The sequence below is a fragment of the Thermobia domestica genome, chromosome 4 (genome assembly GCF_964235325.1).
Source record: "Thermobia domestica chromosome 4, izTheDome1.hap1.1, whole genome shotgun sequence".
Lineage (NCBI taxonomy): Eukaryota > Metazoa > Arthropoda > Insecta > Zygentoma > Lepismatidae > Thermobia > Thermobia domestica.
In genome coordinates, this window is record NC_137457.1 from 181,368,660 (window position 1) to 181,388,400 (window position 19,741).

Sequence of the window (19,741 nt, forward strand, 5' to 3'; positions counted from 1 at the left end):
AATGGTGACATTAATTTTGATTTACGCGCAATTGGTAAAAAGTTACAGGGAAATTAAATATTGTTGCAGCATATGTATTAATCCTTTACCCCACCTTGTAAATTTTGTGTTAATGATAATAACTAAATAAAAAGCAGGTGGATAAATATTAGGTCTATGGTAGAGTTACCTTGATGGCGACCATGTTCAAATCCGCCATTTTGAATCAGACAAAAGTTTTAAACAAAACGCATAATAGTGACACCTTACTAATAGCTATGTAAAGGAATAATACATATGCTGCAACAATATTTAATTTCCCTGTAACTTTTTACCAATTGCGCGTAAATCAAAATTAACGTCACAATTGTTCTTCTGATTAAATTTGCGCCTTAAATCATGTATCACATTACCCTATTCCTATTCTAAAAACTTAACCTTAATTCAAAATGGCAGATTTCAAGATGGCCGCCGTCAGGTATACCCTTGTCCTAATATGTACCCATATATTTGTTATTCATCTTTTGTCGTTACAAGAGGTCTTATAGGGCTTTTAGCTCCAACTGTATGAAGACTATTCTGTACTTCCATGTGATGTTCTGGTAGCTTTATCTCCTAAACCCCTGGAGCTTCGCACCTACAACTTCACTGAAATACTGACCGCATTTAGTACTACTTTCTCATATGTGTCTCAGTCAGCAACTCAATTCACCCAAACGTAAGGTTTACTTCTCAGTTAAGTAGAATGGATCTTCTTCCCTTTTTCTTCTTGGTAGAAAAAGTACAACAGCCAAATGTATTCTTTCCTTTCTTTGAGTAGTACAAAAGGTACATAAATTCTGAGGTAGTTGAAAGTACATTTCTTCACCTTTCTCTGCTTTGTACGAAACTGAATATTAAACACAAATATTTCCGTCGCTGTGTTCACATGTTATTAATGCTTAAATATTTGACCTTTGACCTTGGTAGTCAGTACTTTTGGGACTTGTATTTTGTGACATATTGCTAAATGTGGAAACAATACCTCAATATGTTGCACTGTTTACTATTTATTCAGATTTAAATATTTATCACTTGACCTCGATGGTCAGTACTTTTGGGACATTTAGTACTAAATGATCTATTACTAATTTTGGAAACACCACCTAAATATGTATCTTCGCTTATGATCATTCAAGTTTAAATATTTGACCTTTGACCTCGGGTGGTCAATAGTTTTGGGACATGTAGCAGTTGATGACCTGTAACCAAATTTGGAAACATCGCATCAATATGAACTCTCTTTACAAGTTGTTAATGCTTAAATATCTGACCTTAAACCTGGATGGTCAGTACTTTTGGAACATGTAGTAGTTTAAGACCTATGAATGAATGTGGAAACAGCACCTCAATAGATAGCTCCGATTACAAGTTATTCGAGTTTCAATATTTTTTTGCCTTTGACCTCGATGGTCAGTTCTTTTGGGACATGTAGTACTGTTTGTGTTATTGCTTGTATGTTACATAGGGATTGATAAAAGGTAACGACTACACTCCTGATATTGGTTCATATTCTCTGCTGTATTAAATAGTTGTTGCAATATAAGTTTATAGTCTTATGTAATCTGTGCTATGTTAAATAGTGGTTAAAATAGGCCATACTCTTTTATATATAGGACTGCGAAAAAAAGGTGCTCCTAGTCTCTGTGTAATTTCAGATTGGATTATGTGTTCATTTTCTTATGTAATTTCTCTTAGGTTAAAATAGGGTTGAAGAATATTCTATGCTCTGTTAGTAGTTTTGAATATGATACATAGGAGTGTTGCTGAAATATGCCGTATTTCAAACCACAGAAACTATGTTGTACTGTTTGAAAAGAGTAAAGAAAACCTGTGGCACGAAACATAACAAATCTGTGACAAGAAAGTACGTCAGAATTGTTTCCTGAAGATTAATGAGCTGTGATAGGCGTCAGTCGAGAGTATGGAAAAAATTAGCATGTGAGACAGCGATGAAGATAAAACACACAGCATTCAGGTTAGCAGCAATATACAGGCACAAAATATTTTAACATGATACGCCAATGTATCCAGCAGCAAAGCCATATATAGTATGAAAAATACGTACGCTTCTCACCCTAGGCGCACACTCGAAATCACATATCAAGCGCGTTGTTCACAGCATCCTCTGCATACCGTGGTTATACCTTATTGTACATCTGTTCCTGCCACAGTCATATTGATGTTGTATATTTGGTCATTTCATTGAACGAATCCCATATTTCTTAATTTCAGAGCCCATATTTCTCTTATTTGGCAATGTTTCGGCCAATTGTTTTAATATCATAAAATTGTACAAATTCTACAAGAGAAACTATAGTTTTGTGTTGGGTTTATCAACACTATTTGAGTGACAGTACTGTTATTTTGTTCGTCACGTATTCCCCTCCGGTAGGTATCATGCTAAATGTATTTTTGCCTTTTCCCAGCATTTTAGGGATATAATTAGGCTCAGCATCATCCTGTCACTGCTTGGTATATACAATATATTTAACATAGTGGGCATATGCATTATATATGCATTGCATCCTGTTAACAAAATATTTATTAAATATATATAAAGGACGGTAAAAAGATAAGTATGTAATTTTTATTTCAACCCACGATACCAGACTTTAGAAAATGCCATTTCCAAATCAAATCTAACTAAACTAGAAGGAAAGTTCTTGAATTTTTATAAATGGCAATGGTAAGTCGAGATAGTAGATCTCATGTACTGGAACGCGCTGGAAAATGGTGTGACTGATTATCAGATTTGTATGAGGAGTACTCGTGAAGCCGTCAAACGAGTATACGTTCCCCTAATTTTCAGATAGGATTTGTTAAATGGATTAGCCGATATGACTGGATGTCAGATGATGGCTTCCTTGTCTTAGAAATAAGAAAGAGCTTAGAATACTTCCAATCGAGCGGACATAAGTTAGTGCGAAGGATGGACATATAAATATGAGTGAAAATCAGAATGAAAAGATGAGGTGCATGTTTGATGAGAGCATTTCAAATTCAGGTGAAATGCTACGTTCAGTTGCTAAAGTGGCTCTAATGTCATCTGAGTCTATAGAATGAGTAATTGCATTTTCAGGTTCCAGAACACGGTGGTCAAAGGGTTGTAAATGAGCAGTGGTTAGCTTAGCGTGATAGTTGATCGAAGATTGAACGCGTTGCAATGTATGCCAGCTAGGAAGCAGAGTGAGAATATCTTGTAAAACTGAAGCAAAAGGATTCACGTTGTCGGTGTCAGTATTGAGAGCTTGATTTTTGTGAATATAGGGTGTGCGAGTCGTTTGGTAAGTAAACTGATGGAATTTAGCTAATCTTTCCTGGTATAAGTTTCTGTGGAAAATCTGTTACATTTCAGTTCACTGGAGTTTTCTTGTGAACTATAATTTTGTTGCCTGTTATTCAGAGATAGTGATTTTGTAACGGCAGTGCCTTCAAATTGGCGCTTATTATGTATTCACGATAAGCTCACCGTGAAGGAGAAATTAATCCAAAATATATTTGCAGCTGCTAGGTTTATGTGGATGTACATGAGTAGAAGGAATGGAATTAACCACTGCACCCAAATCTGCTGTAGTAAGTTCCGTGATGACTTGCTTAAAACCATGTTGCGCGGTGGCCACAGTGATTAGTGCTAATGAAATCACCGATTGTGAATCACTACTGATTAAAATTAGCCTTATGGCCAGGGCCTAAAATTCAGTGGAGTACTCCACACTTTGTGGAACTGTAGAAAAGGAGTGTGGAACTGTAATTCTTAAAGTGTGGAGTGGTATTAATATGAGTACCTTACTTTTCTCGGATTATTCATTTAAACGCGTTTAGTGTGTCAAACTAAGCCTTACTGATTCAATACATTCATTATGCAATGGGTTACTCAATTCCATATAACTGCTACTGCCAGTATATGACATTTAAGTCAGAGTTAATACGTATAGGTGTCTTCTAGATGGTAGGGAAAGTCATTGCCAATTTTGAGGTGAAGGAATCTTTTTTACTATATTTAGTTTTCAAACGTTTTCGGTTGCATTCATATAGTTTTAAAATATGCAACTAACTGCACCCGCCAAAAATTTAGCCGAAGCACAGCGTTACGAAAATCAGTAGAAAGAGTAATGTTTCCCAGAGTGACTTCGATAGTTACTGATAATGAAAACATGAATACAGGAGAACACAAAGGAATGTGGAAATTGTTAACTGATGAAAGAGTTGCCTCTGTTGAAAATTTGGTGCGCTGCCTATCGCATTAATTTAGCATGGAAAGATGTCACCGAGAATGTCTAAGAAGTTTCATCTCTCATATAAGCAGCATCTGGACTGTGTGCTTTCTATCACTCTTCAGGGCAGCGAACGAAAGGTTTAACGATGGTAGCTTCAGAAAATAACTTAGAAGTTTTGCACTACTCAGAATATTTTGACGTCAGGTGGACAAAATTTTCATTCAGTATGCTCACTACTCTCCTAAAAAATTGGTATCCAAGCTGCCTTTACTTGTAAACGAAAAGCCATGTATGTAATGAAGCCAATGGTCATCTGCGTAAATGTATAGATGTCTTATGACAGGCGCTCTATATGTTTTCAAGAACTGACAGCAGAAGTTTGAGAGTGATGAAATGTTTCTTTTGGACATAATAACAAATAAAAATAGAACTATAGCACAATTGGAGAGTATGAAAGAGAAACCACTGTTAGGCGGGTGGGAAAAAAACGTTTTTCAACGAACGTGTGCAAGAGAACGTCAACGGAGAAATATAGTACTTATTACATGGCTTGTAAACGAAAAGCCATGTATGTAATGAAGCCAATGGTCATCTGCGTAAATGGATAGGTGTCTTGTGACAGGCGCTCTATATGTTTTCAAGAACTGACAGCAGAAGTTTGAGAGTGATGAAATGTTTCTTTTGGACATAATAACAAATAAAAATAGAACTATAGCACAATTGGAGAGTATGAAAGAGAAACCACTGTTAGGCGGGTGGGAAAAATACGTTTTTCAACGAACGTGTGCAAGAGAACGTCAACGGAGAAATATAGTACTTATTACATGGTATTCAACTTCATCGCAACACACGTCGCAATAAATCCCATAACAAATATGTCAGTGAGAAAAGAGATTTTACTGTAGTACGCTACGAAGTCCTGGATTCCATAATTAACTTTGTTAGTCAGCGTTTGCTGCATGAAGACAGTACTGTTGCTTTGGAGCCTTTGCGTGTTTTGAGAGAGGATGTAACTGATGATGTCCTAAGAGAATGCCACAAAGTTATTTGTCTTGATACAGATCTTTTGCAGTTCGCAATGCAATATAGAGAGGCATCATCGTGCAGTATGTTGAAAGGTTTGGACGCTAAAAGCCTTCTCATGAAAATCTGTGGAAAACAGTCATTTCATGCTTTGTCAACAAGTCTAGCCCGAGTTGTTGCTTCGAAACCATCTTCTTCCGATGTTGAAAGACTTATAAGTGACTACAACATATTGAAAACAGATAACAGATTGTCTTTAGCTCCCACTACTGTGAAAAATTACCTTCACGTTAATATAAATATGGGTCCGTTGCAAGATTTTAGCCCAACCACTGCTCTTATGAAATGGCTGGCCAGAAAGGAAAGGCGTTTTGAAGTTGGTAGGAAGTCAAAGGAACAGCCCTGGTATAACGTTGTATTTGCCTCGGCAGAAAACAGACTGAGACAGCGTGATGATCACGGAAAAATGACAGTGAAATTCTTATGTAAGAAAAAGTGACTTTTTTCTTCCAGTGTGACTATTTTCCTTACCGGTTTGTTTCCTGTATTTTATGGTTTAATACAATACAATTAAATATGTATCCTAATGTGCCTTTAATTTTGTTTGCTCTGGATGCCAACATTTTCCTAAATAATAATAATAATAATAATAATAATAATAATAATAATAATAATAATAATAAATTTTTTGGTCGCAGGTAAACATGATGTACTGGACAGAACACTGACTATATGTCTAAACAAATGCTGACTAAACTAGTTTTTTCTATACTATATAAAATTTTTACCAGTGTGGAGCTGTGATTTCGTTGAATTTTAGGCTCTGCTTATGGTAGAGATAGGTTAAATTACCTAGTAAGAGAGTTAGCGACTTCACTGTACATTAAATTACACTGTACATTTCCAGCTTAATAGGAGCGTGATCGCTGCCAAATTATTCACTACAATGATATTAATAATAGAAGACAGAAAAGACGAGGTTATTATTAATTCAAGTTGTGTTGGTAGCTGGTCTCGTAAGTTCTGGCAAAATGTGAATTTCACCTGTAGTGGAAGTCTGTTTAAACACAGGGAAGTGTTTTTTTCTGCGTTGTATTCGACGATGAAAATTTAAGTTTGCATGATAATATAATGCCGAGATTCTGTGCCAATGAAAACAAAGAAATTATAGTTGATAATCTTTAATAGTTAAACATAGATTTTAACAAATGTACGTTGGAAGTACGTTGATCACGAAAGTACGTTGCAGCTACAATGTACCCAGGAAGATTCAAAGTTTGCGGCATAGTAACAGAGTTGTATGGTAGACAAGTGTTAAAAGACCGATAGCTGTATCATCATACAGGCGTGCATCCGACAAGCATCATGGCATAAAATAATTACATTTTGGTGTATAAGAATTCAAGTAAGGAGCCAAATATGTTTCCTTGATTACAAAGGCAGGGATTTGTTATTCCTGTAATAAGTGCGTGGAGAGTACTTGGCGTGTTAGCAGGAGCAGATATGCTTAAATAATAAGTTGTAAGCTATCACGTAAAAAAACAGAAAAACAGTAGATAAAAGTTGTCATATTATATATGATATTCGAGAGGTTGAATTTCAAAATTAAATGTTGGCCCAGAATGGAAGGCATGAGACAAAATATTAAGCAGTATGTTAGCAGCATGAATAATTTGATTGATAATTTGAGTGCAAAGAAAGGGTGTGTATTCTGTAAACTAAGTGTGAGAAAGTAGATCAGATCTTTGACCTTGAAAGAATGAAGTAGGAAGTCGCAGATGGAGTGAGATGTTCAGCGGAACTTATGGGTGCAACAAGTTCTGGCTTTGATTTCGGAGGTCGTGGTTTAGCCTTACATCTATAGCTGTAAGTCGGGTGTTTCTCAGGGTATGTACTGAGGTGCTATCTTTTGATTGGGGATGTTCTTGGTAGAATGGTGTGATAAATAATATCTGTACGAGTGTCGGTAAAACACTCGAATAAGGTATGTGTATTACACAGCTGACACCTTTCACAACGTAACAGTTATCACGATACATCGTCCTACAGGAAATACTTTGTGATGTAATTCCTAATAAATCTACTTATCCGTAAGGCCTGATTTCACTCGAAAAGTGGCCTTGTTACTCACATGCCATACGGAAAATTGGAGTTCATATATTTTAGTATTATGTCTCTGTGACTCTTCACTATTTCACGAATCTCTGTACAAGGCACATGTTTAAGCAGCTGCTGAAGAACTATGCGAACAGTGTCATAATTCAGGCCATCCTCAGTTAACAGAAAATCATATACAGGCTATGGTTGGTGGCCTGTGATAAAGGCATTGACTGACGTTGTTTCTTAGCCCATGTATTAGCTGCTTTTCCGATAAATTATAGGTGATATACGTTGTTTGTTTGAATGGAAAGATCATTGATCATCTGAGAGAGACAGTGAGCGAATGAGATGACCTTTTCCAAAGCAGTAAGTATTACTAGAAGACACAGAGATGTTAAAGGCTGATCACAGCGTTCCGATAACAATCCTGGAACTAGTTTTCTGATCATCACTACCGCCGATATTAAGTGAAGTAATCTGACCGTGGTGTGATATATTGCTCAAGTCCATCATTATAACAGAAAAGCATAGAACGTAAGCCTAAACGAAGAGGGTAACGGAATGAAGCATGATCAAATGAGGATCAAAACTCAATTTCCTCTTCGAAATTAAAAAAAGACTCGTCAATTATTAGGCAAAGGCAAAGTGCCTAATTTTGCTAATCTCACAAGTACCTTTTGAAATACTTAGTCCTGGTTGGCATAGTAACTAACACAGGTGATACTAGGCTTCTTAACTAAGAATATGCTTTATTAGTTTGAAGGGAGGTTATTTGACAAATAGTCACATGGAATGAGCTGTTGGAGAGCTGTATGTACTTTAATCATTCACTTTATTTCCATTTTGTGAATCTCTTTTTCATTTAATTATTGACTATGCTGCATCATTATCTTCATTTCATCTCTGTACAATGATGACTTTCTTTCGTCGCTGACTCAGACGGTGTTTGAAATTTAGTGGTACTTAGTACCTTATATACCGTACTAACCCAACGAAAGGCTGTAATAGCATTCGTAATTGTGCTATGCGTCCAAAGTTGCCTAGGGAAACAATATTAATTATGTAGAACATGGCATGTTAGTTGGATGGGCGGTATGCCATACTTATACTTACACAGTACACGAAAGTTATTAAAAAAAACATAAGAGGTAATGTGATCGAATTGGTCGTTTGAAAACTGCGTAAATGTGATAATAGGGTTATATTTCGTATATTTACAAGCCAATAGAAAAGTGCTAATGCATTCTGTGCTTCATCATGTCATCAAATATATAGTTGTTTTGTTTTTAACGATTTCAGCCTCAAAATGAGATTCCTAGCTAGAAACATGAAAAATAATTCGGTGAAAAATTCAGGTTTTAGCTGTCACATTAAACTCTACACGAACTACTTTGTACCTGGAAAACAACTTATCATTTCGAGTATCAGTTTAGAAATGATAATAACGGTGTGTACACCTTAAGTGTATAATTAAGTCTAGTTTCATATACTGTAGGTGCTTTGGCCATTATAAAAACATAATCGACTGTAATATACAATCATCAAAGCTTTACATGTGACAGAGGTTGTAAATTGAACAAACAACATATATCACTGTCTCGAGGAGAAAACAGTATCAGAGTACTGTTAAAAATGCAACAGAATAAGTGAGAATTCATTCTAATTGTACTTCTCCCGGCTGGGTAGTTTCTTACGTTTCAGTTGAGATTTACACGTATGGTGCTTTTTTGTATACTGACGACCTCACTATAATTTTGCAAAATTTATGAGATACTAATCATGACAGTTTGCGAAGTGATAAGATTTTAGCGTTAAGATATAATTTATCATCCGCCTGACCTTCGCAATTTACATTTTTCTGCTGAGTTCGCGGTCCCTTATTGGTCTTATGAATTCGTTCATCAAGTTACAGGTGTTCATAATCAGTGGTGAATGCATATTATGTATATGAGTATTAACGAAATTGTCGTAGACATAACTGACTGAGTGCACAAATTGAAAAGACTGGTTGTGGTATATGTGATACTTGATTATATCTGTTTCAAGTAGCATAGCTCGTATTATCCCCCACTATGGCTGCAAAATTATGGAACCAAAAATTTAAAAAAGGAGCAAGTGAGTCATATTTCGTTATGAACGGTAATTTAGCTTAACGTTTTTATTATACTAAACATAATTACATAGGATTGTAGATTCAGGTCTGAGTAATACATTTATATATGGTAGTGTATTGATGGTCTATATTATTAATTGAGTTTGTCATAATTTTATCCCAGTTAATACAGGTATTTCTTTATAGAAAATGATTTAAAGTAACTTGTGCAATGTGCAATAAATTCCGGTTTAGAATTTTCGTTTATATCAGAGCTTAAACATCCATTCTTATTATTATAAGCATTTAATACGTAATTTAAAGTACATAATATTCTCGTTTAGAAGACTGATACATAAGTAAGAAGTTTATAATCAACAATGCATTTCAAAAGAACCACAAAATAATATTTTCATTTATTAAATATGAAAGCTTCTGGTTAACAATAGAACTGAAAGGATGTTGTGTTTTGTTTTGTGAAAATAATGTATGAAGCGAGCTAACGTTTGTGAGTTGTATTGTTCATTGGAAGAATTATAGAAAATATCAATAACTTCTGTATTTTGCGGGAATCACTTACAGCTTCGACACACAGACAGGTAGTAGGAATATATAAAATATCCTGCAAGAATATCTGCTACATTTTATGAAAATGGTAATGCTTTAATATTTTATCTTGTATGTGGCACATCTTTTTGCACTTTCATTATTAAACGCATTACCTCATCACAAAAAATTTAATATGGACAAATGTAAAATAATATATATGCTTGTACACCTTGTCTCAAAAAAGTTGAGCGCATTCTTTATTGGTGTTTTGAGGCAAAAATTTTCTAAGTCCAACTTCGGGTATCTTCGGAAAATAGTAAACCAGGTTCGAACCTCCAAGCCAGCCTTTGTAATCTGGAAAAAGTTTGCAGATGTGTTTTCTTTTTTAAATATAATAAGACTTGTTATCAAGTGTTGAAAAAAAGCAACATTGATTGAAATACTTAATGATACAATATTTCGAAACCTTGTATTAATGTCAGCACTTGCTTGTTAGTCATTTAGCTCTCCGTACGTGATGGAACATTTTGATATGTAAACGAATCTTTCCATATGTAAAAGAATGCTCAAAGTTAAGACATAGAATATAACTATCTCCTGAGTACAAAATAAAAGTCAAAGTAGAACAAAAACAGCGTTGTAGTGGATATGAATGTCATAATTTTCTTGAGAACCATTATACATCGCTAGAAGCATGGCTCCAGAAGTCCTTGTGTTAGCTCACTGGTAAGCTATCGGATTTCAAATCTTAAGTTTGTGAGTTCAATTCCCATCTGGGTCAATGATCTTTTATGAAATTATATTTTCTGCAATGCATGAAAAGTTATATAAAATAATTACATTAAAATACATCAGTTATATATATATATATATATATATATATATATATATATATATATATATATATATATATATAACATAATCATTGCAGAACATAGTAATTATTATGTTTAAAATATAACATCTGAGATAGTTATATTCCTGTACGTGATGGAACATTTTGATATGTAAACGAATCTTTCCATATGTAAAAGAATGCTCAAAGTTAAGACATAGAATATAACTATCTCCTGAGTACAAAATAAAAGTCAAAGTAGAACAAAAACAGCGTTGTAGTGGATATGAATGTCATAATTTTCTTGAGAACCATTATACATCGCTAGAAGCATGGCTCCAGAAGTCCTTGTGTTAGCTCACTGGTAAGCTATCGGATTTCAAATCTTAAGCTTGTGAGTTCAATTCCCATCTGGGTCAATGATCTTTTATGAAATTATATTTTCTGCAATGCATGAAAAGTTATATAAAATAATTACATTAAAATACATCAGTTGTATATATATATATATATAACATAATCATTGCAGAACATAGTAATTATTATGTTTAAAATATAACATCTGAGATAATTTTCACAGTAGATCGATATTATATATGAAAATGTTAAATACAAGTTAGGAAAATCGTTTAATTACAATAAATAAATTATGTAGTGTATTTATTTGCAGCTATTTGTCATACAGACGTAACTTCTCAATATTCTCAATACAGCATGTCATTTACATTCGTGAAATACAGTATACACAAGACACATAACTTTTCCCGATCCCCTTAACGTCACGAGAAGAAACAGAAATTCTCTTTAGAACGGAATGTCTCCCTCTCTCTTTCGCTTTGTTTATGTGTGTGTGTGTGTGTGTGTGTGTGTGTGTGTCTGTGTGTGCAGCGGAATATCCCAAGTTGAATACAACATTCGCAAAGTATGAACATCATTGTCATCGAATACCGGAAATTAAAAGTCGTGTTTCTTCAGGTTGGGTTTGCGTGTTTATGTTAGCTCACTGGCAGAGTACGGGCTTGGCAATGAAGAGGTCTTGAGTTTAAAGCATGCAGCGAATTATCATTTTTTGTTAGTAGAATTGCACAGAAATCGGAAACAAGGAGTGGTTTTCTACTGGAAATATTTTCAGAAGCGTTTAGGTAACCCTGAAATGGGCTGTTTTCGGGAGTTAATTCGGGAACATTAATATTGTGTCCAAGACCCTTCTAAATTTATTACACGCCCCATTCTTCTGGGAATGGGATCTATTAAATGGGTGACAAATTTATCCTCCAGACATGCTTCCGAAACAAGATGCCACAGGTCATCATCAGTTCTTGGTCGATCTGCCTCAGGCCAACTGTCCCTTAGAGTACGCTTCACTTCTGCCCAAATATTTTCCATGGGATTGAGGTCTTGTCTACGAGGCGGCCAGTCAATTAAATCAATCTCAGGCTGCCCTGCGAACCGTTTCTGAACCATATGGGAAGTATGTATTGGCGACTAGCCTTGCTGGAAGTGAATTACACCATCAGCCTGAAATAGTCGTACAGATGTAACCATGATATTACTCATAATGTCTAAGTACTGAGCACTGTCCAGATGTCCTTCAATTCTCTGAAGCTGTCCTGCTCCGCGACTGGAAATTCAACCGCAACATGAAATAGATCATGGCCACTACGATTGCAAGCAGCCACATATCCTGGGTCAGATCGGATGCCTCTCGGACGATACACAAAACGGCGTCCCTCATTTGATGTTGTGAATATGGATTCATCTGAGAAAACTACGTTTTCTCAATTGTGACCTACATTCGCCTTTGCAAACGCGAGACGGTAAATTTTTTGGTCGTCTGAGAATTTTCCCTTCACGGCAGCAAAACGGCCGCTTAACCCAGCATGACGAAGCCTTCGCAGAGCTGTATGCTCACTACCAGGAAAGAGAGAAGATTCCCTTAGCTACCAAGAAGTCCTTACTGGGTCTAACCGGGCTTCGTTTACTAATCTCGCGTCTTCTGCTTCGGTTGACACATGCCGACGACCAGGAGATCGAAATTAACAGTCTAACCTGTAGCACCATATTTCCGAATCCATCGCCTTCCTGCAGAAGCCCGGACACCTACTCGCTTGCTAGCTGTAGTTGCAGAATATTCTTCCAACTATCATAAAGTAATTCTATCCGTAGTTACCAATGTTCTGAGCTGTGAGCAGGAAGCAATAGGTAAAAGCTAGTACCTGACGTGTGATTAGTTACTTGCACGACACGCCTATTGTAGAGAGGGACCTGGTCAACGACTCGCGAAAGAAATCTGAAAATGGTGCGAGGTAATAATAATATTAAAGACAGTTTTTATAAAGGAATATTATTACATACGAAAAGCTGTTTAAAGAATGAATTGTTATACTGACTTTACACGTATAAAAACATATACCATATACTAAACAGATTGAGCGATATGATGATAGCTGTTTTGATACGAACACTTCCGAAGTCCACCTTCGGGTATCTTCGGAAAACAGTAAACTAAAGCTGCTTGTTCGAACCTCCAAGCCAACCTTAGAAATCGGGAAAAAATGTACAGATATGTTTTTCCTTTTGTTAAATATAATAAGGTGGAAATGGTATTAAGTGTAGAAAAAATACATTGATTGAAATACTTAATGATACAATATTTCGAAACTATGTATTCACACTTTCGTTTCGTTATTGTGATTTCCATACGGAAAAGAACATTTGCGTATGAGCTCAGTTATATTTCAGAAGCAGCTTCCGGAAAGCGGTCATGTTAGCTCACTGGTTCACCTACGAGTGTTTAAATCCTGAGTTCGATACCCGCTCAGGTGAGATTATTTTATGATATTCTACTTTCCTCAATGCATGAAAATTATGTAAAATATTTACATTACAATTCATCAGTTGTATATATCATTTGACTATATATATCCATATCATTTCACGACATAAGTAATTCTTATTTTTAAAATATAACATCTGAGATATTGACAGAACGTCGGTATGTTATATGTGAATATTAAATACAAATTAAGAAAATCGTGTAATAGCAATAAATAAGTTATGTAATGTATTTATTTGCAGCTATTTTCATACGCAGATAACTTCCCAATATTTGCATTACAGCATTTAGGTAGAACATATCGAAAATCGGATCGTGCCTCAAGACAAAAAACTAGCTAGCACCAAACTGTCACATAAGAAATTCACGAATCGCAAAAGTAAAGTGAAGGGATTGAGAGCGGTAATACCTTAATCGCTCTCTCTTAACTCTCTTATTTGCATTGATACATATAAAAGGGTACGTTCCAACATAACTCATGTATGCTTAGAGCAGAGTTTCTCAAAATGAATTTAAACGAAAGAGGTATGGTATGAAGCTAATGAAAACTATATATAGAAATACTAGAAAAATACAACACATAAAACGAAACCTGCACATTGAAATACAATTAAAATTGAAATCTAATGAGATACGTAAGCATGGTGTAATTTCACTAGTGGAGCAATGTCCGGTTCAATATTCGTGACAAAGATTATCAAGCCATTTTCAACTCATAAGCGATTTCTTATATTTGTTTTAATGTTCACCATGAAAAAAAAAAAACTTTCTCACAAGTACGATATAGCAAAGGAATTATTACTTTTAAAGCAGCAGATACCAGACCATGATATTCTTCTCTCCTCATCAGGCAGAACTTGTCCAAGTCTTCGTTACAGAAAACCAGTTGCAAAGACTTGTCGCATGATCATTCTATTATTTGGTTAAGAAGTTCTGGGCTTAGATCAGATACGTTAATGGCCTCTTCAATGAAGGAGTTTAACATCCATCTTGAACCAGCACCTTCGTCGTTGGGAATATAGATATTAGTTACTGTATCCATTGTCAGTGCCGGTCGCCGAAAAATGGGGGCACAAATTTCGGAGGAAGTGTGTTACTCATGTTAGAAAAGTGCATGCGCACATGTATAAAATAGAAGGAAAAATGTAATAAAATGTGCTCAAAATCAAGGAAAGCCAGGGTTTACTTTTGGAAATTTTATTGACCTACGTACCAATCACGGTGGCGGTTCGCAGCTATTCTGTCGACCTCACTTATATGTACGGAGACATCGTCGTATACTCTCGCTCATTTTCCATGCCATGGCACTGTTCACTATGAATAAGAAATGGATTCTACTATTAGGGAAATAGGTATGTTAAAAATCCTATACAAGCTTATTATAAAACACAAATTATAAAAGGGTCGTTGGCAAGAGGAAGTGATAAAAGGGGATCGTGATAGGAATTAGATTGAGAACCACTGGCCTAGAGTACACAATAGCCCACTGAGCAAGGCTATGTGATAATATGTAAAAAAACAGTATCACGTAACAGTTTCAACACAATAACTGTGTCTTCATCAGACTTCCACTCCTTCTGGCTGCTTGGGACTTGGTCATGACATACAGATCGTGATCAGAAAAATGGAAACACCTGAACGAAATTGCAACTTATCAGATTAATATGGTGTCGGGCCACATTTCGCCTTCAGAACACCCTTGATGCGATGTGGGATGGAGGCATAGAGGTCGTGAATGGTAGCAAGTGGAATTTTACACCATTCCTCGTGCAGGGCATCGGCCAGTTCTGTGAGAGAGGATGAAGGTGGAAATCGTCTCCGGAGTCGTGTTTCCAAGACGGACCACAGATGTTCAATTATGTTCAGATATGGGGATTGGGCGGGCCAGGGGAGGTGTTGAACTTCATCCCGATGTTCCTCAAACCACCCTGCAACACCCTGTGTGAATGGGTGCATTATCATCCTGGAAGATGGCATCATTGTCCGGGAACAACATCCGAACCATAGGATGAAAGTGGTCTCCTAAAATTGCGACATAATCGTTGGCAGTGATTCGTCCGCTAGGTGTGACCACAGGACCCAATGAAAACCATGATATGGCGGCCCACAGCATCACCGAGCCGCCGCCATGTTTCACAGTTGGGCGGAGACACTGCAGATCATAAGCTTCTTTGGGCGTTCTCCACACATAAACACGACCCGTGGTTGGAAATAGGGTGAAGGATGGATGACTCATCCGACCATATCACACGTTTCCAGTCCTCAACGGTCCAAGTTGCATGGTCGCGGCACCATTTGCGGCGTGCGAAAGCGTTATGGTCCCTGATGAGCGGTTTGTCCCGTGCAACACGACCTTGTAATGTCATGTGATTCGCGGCGGACTGTGATTGTCGAAACAGGGTGGGGGAGGTGCTGATTGAGTTCCTGCGTCACTTGCTTTGCAGTTGCAAGACGGTTCTGCGTGACAATGCGCTTTAATACCCGGCGTGACCTCTCACTCATGATTTTCTTCCGCCCACTGTTCCGCTTCCCCGATGTGGTTTTCCCGTGTGTTGTGTAGGCCGTCATCACCTTCGACACTGTCCCACGCAACACACCTAACACAGTAGCTACTGCCATCACACTCAATCCATATAACCGCGCACCAACAATTTGCCCTCTTTGAAAATCTGAGAGGCCTCCCATTTTACACTACCTCCGTCTGCTGCAGCCACTGGACACTGATGTTCCACTGCGCCTGACGTAGTATGGAGACCGACCTAATACACCACCACCAGCGGTCCGGCGCTGTGGGCGCCACGACACCACTGCCAACCCATACATTTAACGTGTTGCCAACTACAGGTGTTTCCATTTTTCTGATCACCATCTGTATATACTGTCCGGAGATCAACTTTTAATTAGGCTCCTCGTCTTCATTAAAAAGTAACACTTGTGTGGCTTTCACTTTCACTTTTTAGCTGCACACGTGTCCAATTAAAAGTTTCCTTTTTTCGCTAGATACATTCTGTCCTCTAATTATCCTTATTTTCCTTGTTAATTTTTACCATTCTTTCTTCTTCCTTTTCGTTCCTTCTTCTTTATGCAGAATCTTCTCCCACTCCTTATTTATCGAGAATCCTGCATTCCAGTTCATTACGTTGTCCCCTGCTTTCATAATCTCCCTGGCTTCCTTGCATTTTCTCACTAAAGTTCTGTTCTCTACTTCTATGACCTCTGCTCCTTCCCACCCTATCCTGTGGTTTATCAGGGAGACAATTTATCTCTTTCTGATGCTTGTATATCGCATTGTTGTCCCTTTTCAATCTTACATCATCCTAATCCTTTCTTGTATTTTTTTGTTTCTCCTATTGCAATTTTGCTACACTCCGCGCATCCTACTCTATATATTACTCCCCTTTGATCTTTGTCCGCTACTGCTTTTCTCTTGGTTCTTCTTACTAGTTCAATTATTCTGCTTCCTCCTTTCCTGTACGTCCTAATTCCTTCTTTCCGAAGCATTCTCTTTATCTTCTCTGTTTCTTTCCCTAGGCTTTCTATTCCAAACCATTTTTGTTCTTGTCTTCTTGCTCTTTCTTTCTCTCTCTTGCTATGTCTCTTGTGATCTTATCCTCTTCATTGTATCCATTTCACCTTAGCTGTGTCCAGAACTTCTTTAATGTAATTTTAACCACATTTCTTATAGTCTGAAAAAGTGTGCTGTTTGGTTATCTATGGTGAATGGGAGGGGGATACATATAAAAGATTGCTAGAAAATGATCGATATTAGTGTCGAATTCATACTTTTCGGGGTCGCTTAGATAAATAGTGAGACTTTCGATTTCGCTTAACTCCAATTAAGCTCTCATTAGTAGTATGGGCACGAGCGAATTTTCTTTGAAACTCAACTCGACTGGAAACAGATATCTTTGAGGTCTACTCTAGGACTCGGCCCGAAAAATATCCTCCTACTCGACTCGGATTAGAGTCGAGTCGAACCAAAACAAGCCAAATTCTGTGTGTAGTCCTACAAAGACAATACATAGACAATATAATTATTCTATTATCAATTATACTACTATTACTACAAATAATAATAATAATAATAATAATAATAATAATAATAATAATAATAATAATAATAATAATAATAATAATAATAATTATTATTATTATTATTATTATTATTATTATTATTATTATTATTATTATTATTATGACAACACCGTGTATAAACATGAAAGATAGACGATTAGTAAAGCAATACTAAAAGCTAGTTGACGTCGGTAGTCATGAAATCTATAAGGCAAAGACATCGTTCATTACACTAAGCTGTAAGCGTCGGTGGACTACAAATGGTCTACTATTGACCTCTCGCCAGAAATTGGTGGCCCCGCAGCGGCGATCCGTGGTGGCCCAAGTTCCGTTTTGAAAACTTTACTACCAGCAGCAGAGACGCGATGAAACGCCAACGAACCACAAAATTACTCTTCCAAAATATGTTAAAATGCATATATGTGTGATTTGTTTATATTTAGGTGAGTCAAAAAAAACACAAAACAAATACCCCATGGTGGACGCGAACTATCAATATTACGATTACTAGGCACTTGCTCTTCTGACTTCATCACGGAAACGATCATAAAAAGCTTGCTTGTTGAAGGATAAATCATTGACATCTTAATTTAGCCAATCAGACAAACCCCTATCTCGAGTTCTAGGAGGTGGTACCGTGAACCATTTCAGATTTATTGCTTTCTGGTGGGGTACTATCTATGTGAAAAATTTGACCATAATAGCCGACATGCATCTTCGGTGCCTCGTATCTTTAGTACATTTTGATCCAGAGATGGTGTGGGTCAATGAAAATTTGATCCACGATCTACCATGACCCACTATCACCCACCACCCAAATGAACCATTGGCCCACTCTGCCCGTTCATCCATCGTCATCCACTCTGATCCATCACCATCTATGAAGCACTCTGAACCATTGCGACCAACTCCGACCCACCAAAGCCCATAGACATCAACTCTGACCCATGATCCACACCATCCTCTTCACTGACTAAAGAGGTTACACTTGTAATAAAACAAGACTGTAAAATTATCACTTACCGGGGTTTGAATTTCTATCAATGGCTCAAGCACCTCTTTGTTACAATACTGGTGGATATGACCTTTACGATATATAATGACAAAGTGTCTCTGATCTTCCGAATTAAAATGAATTTAAATTTATCATATATAATTATTTTTTTCCTTACAGACACATTTCAGTAGAAAATAGGATGAAATTTGAAAGTCTCAAATCAAGGAAAAGTAGACCAACGTAAAAAAAGAAAGAAAAACTATTTTTCTATATAATTAAGCACGCCGTACTAACTGAAAATGCTCATGTAATTAAGTTTGCAATACAAATTTATGGCCATTTTTCACTCCATTTTATGGCTTGATTACCTTATGATCTGAACGCTCCATATATTAAACAAAAGCTTCGCAATTATAAATAGAAAGCAGAGGGTACAAAATTCGGAGAACTGTAGTTTTCATTACTCGTTTGTTTCTCAACTAACATCAATCGTTTTCGATTATTTTAACAAATCAACCCACAACCAATTTCCAATATATACAAAATGCACTCCCACCCCTTGCTCATAAAAGACAATTTAAAAAAATGCCAGGACATATTCTGTTTATTTTTAATAAAGAGTTATATGCAGAATTTCAGCTCTTAGTTGAACGGCTTGTGAGATACTCAATTTTTCACAAAAATTCGGACTTCTACTTTCCCTAAGGATATGTATTATGATGAAAGTGATACGCGTGTAATAACTTCCCAGTTGGGATTGGGGCCTGATTATATACCAAACGTCATTTCATTTGACTTTGCAATTTGACCATGATGATTACGCAGACATAGTTACTTTCAATTTTTTATAATATAATTCATATGTTACAGGTGATTCAAAAATATTTTTTCAAACAGTTAGCTCCTCTAGAAGCTCACGGGCTGCATCCCAAAATCTAACTCCTACTATTCCATGAAAATCCAAAAGTGACTGACCTTTTTTTCATTAGAAACAAAT

General features: G+C 36.5%; 1 protein-coding gene across 1 annotated transcript in view; it reads left to right on the forward strand.

Moving 5' to 3' along the window:
- The first annotated feature begins 9,991 nt into the window (after positions 1–9,991).
- LOC145682956 (uncharacterized) overlaps positions 9,992–19,741 on the forward strand; it is a 737,495-nt gene continuing 727,745 nt past the window's right edge. The window contains exon 1 of the mRNA XM_081754317.1: positions 9,992–10,108. Within this exon, the coding sequence (XP_081610443.1) occupies positions 10,100–10,108 (9 nt within the window). The 5' untranslated portion in view covers positions 9,992–10,099. The remainder of the gene's footprint in view (positions 10,109–19,741) is intronic.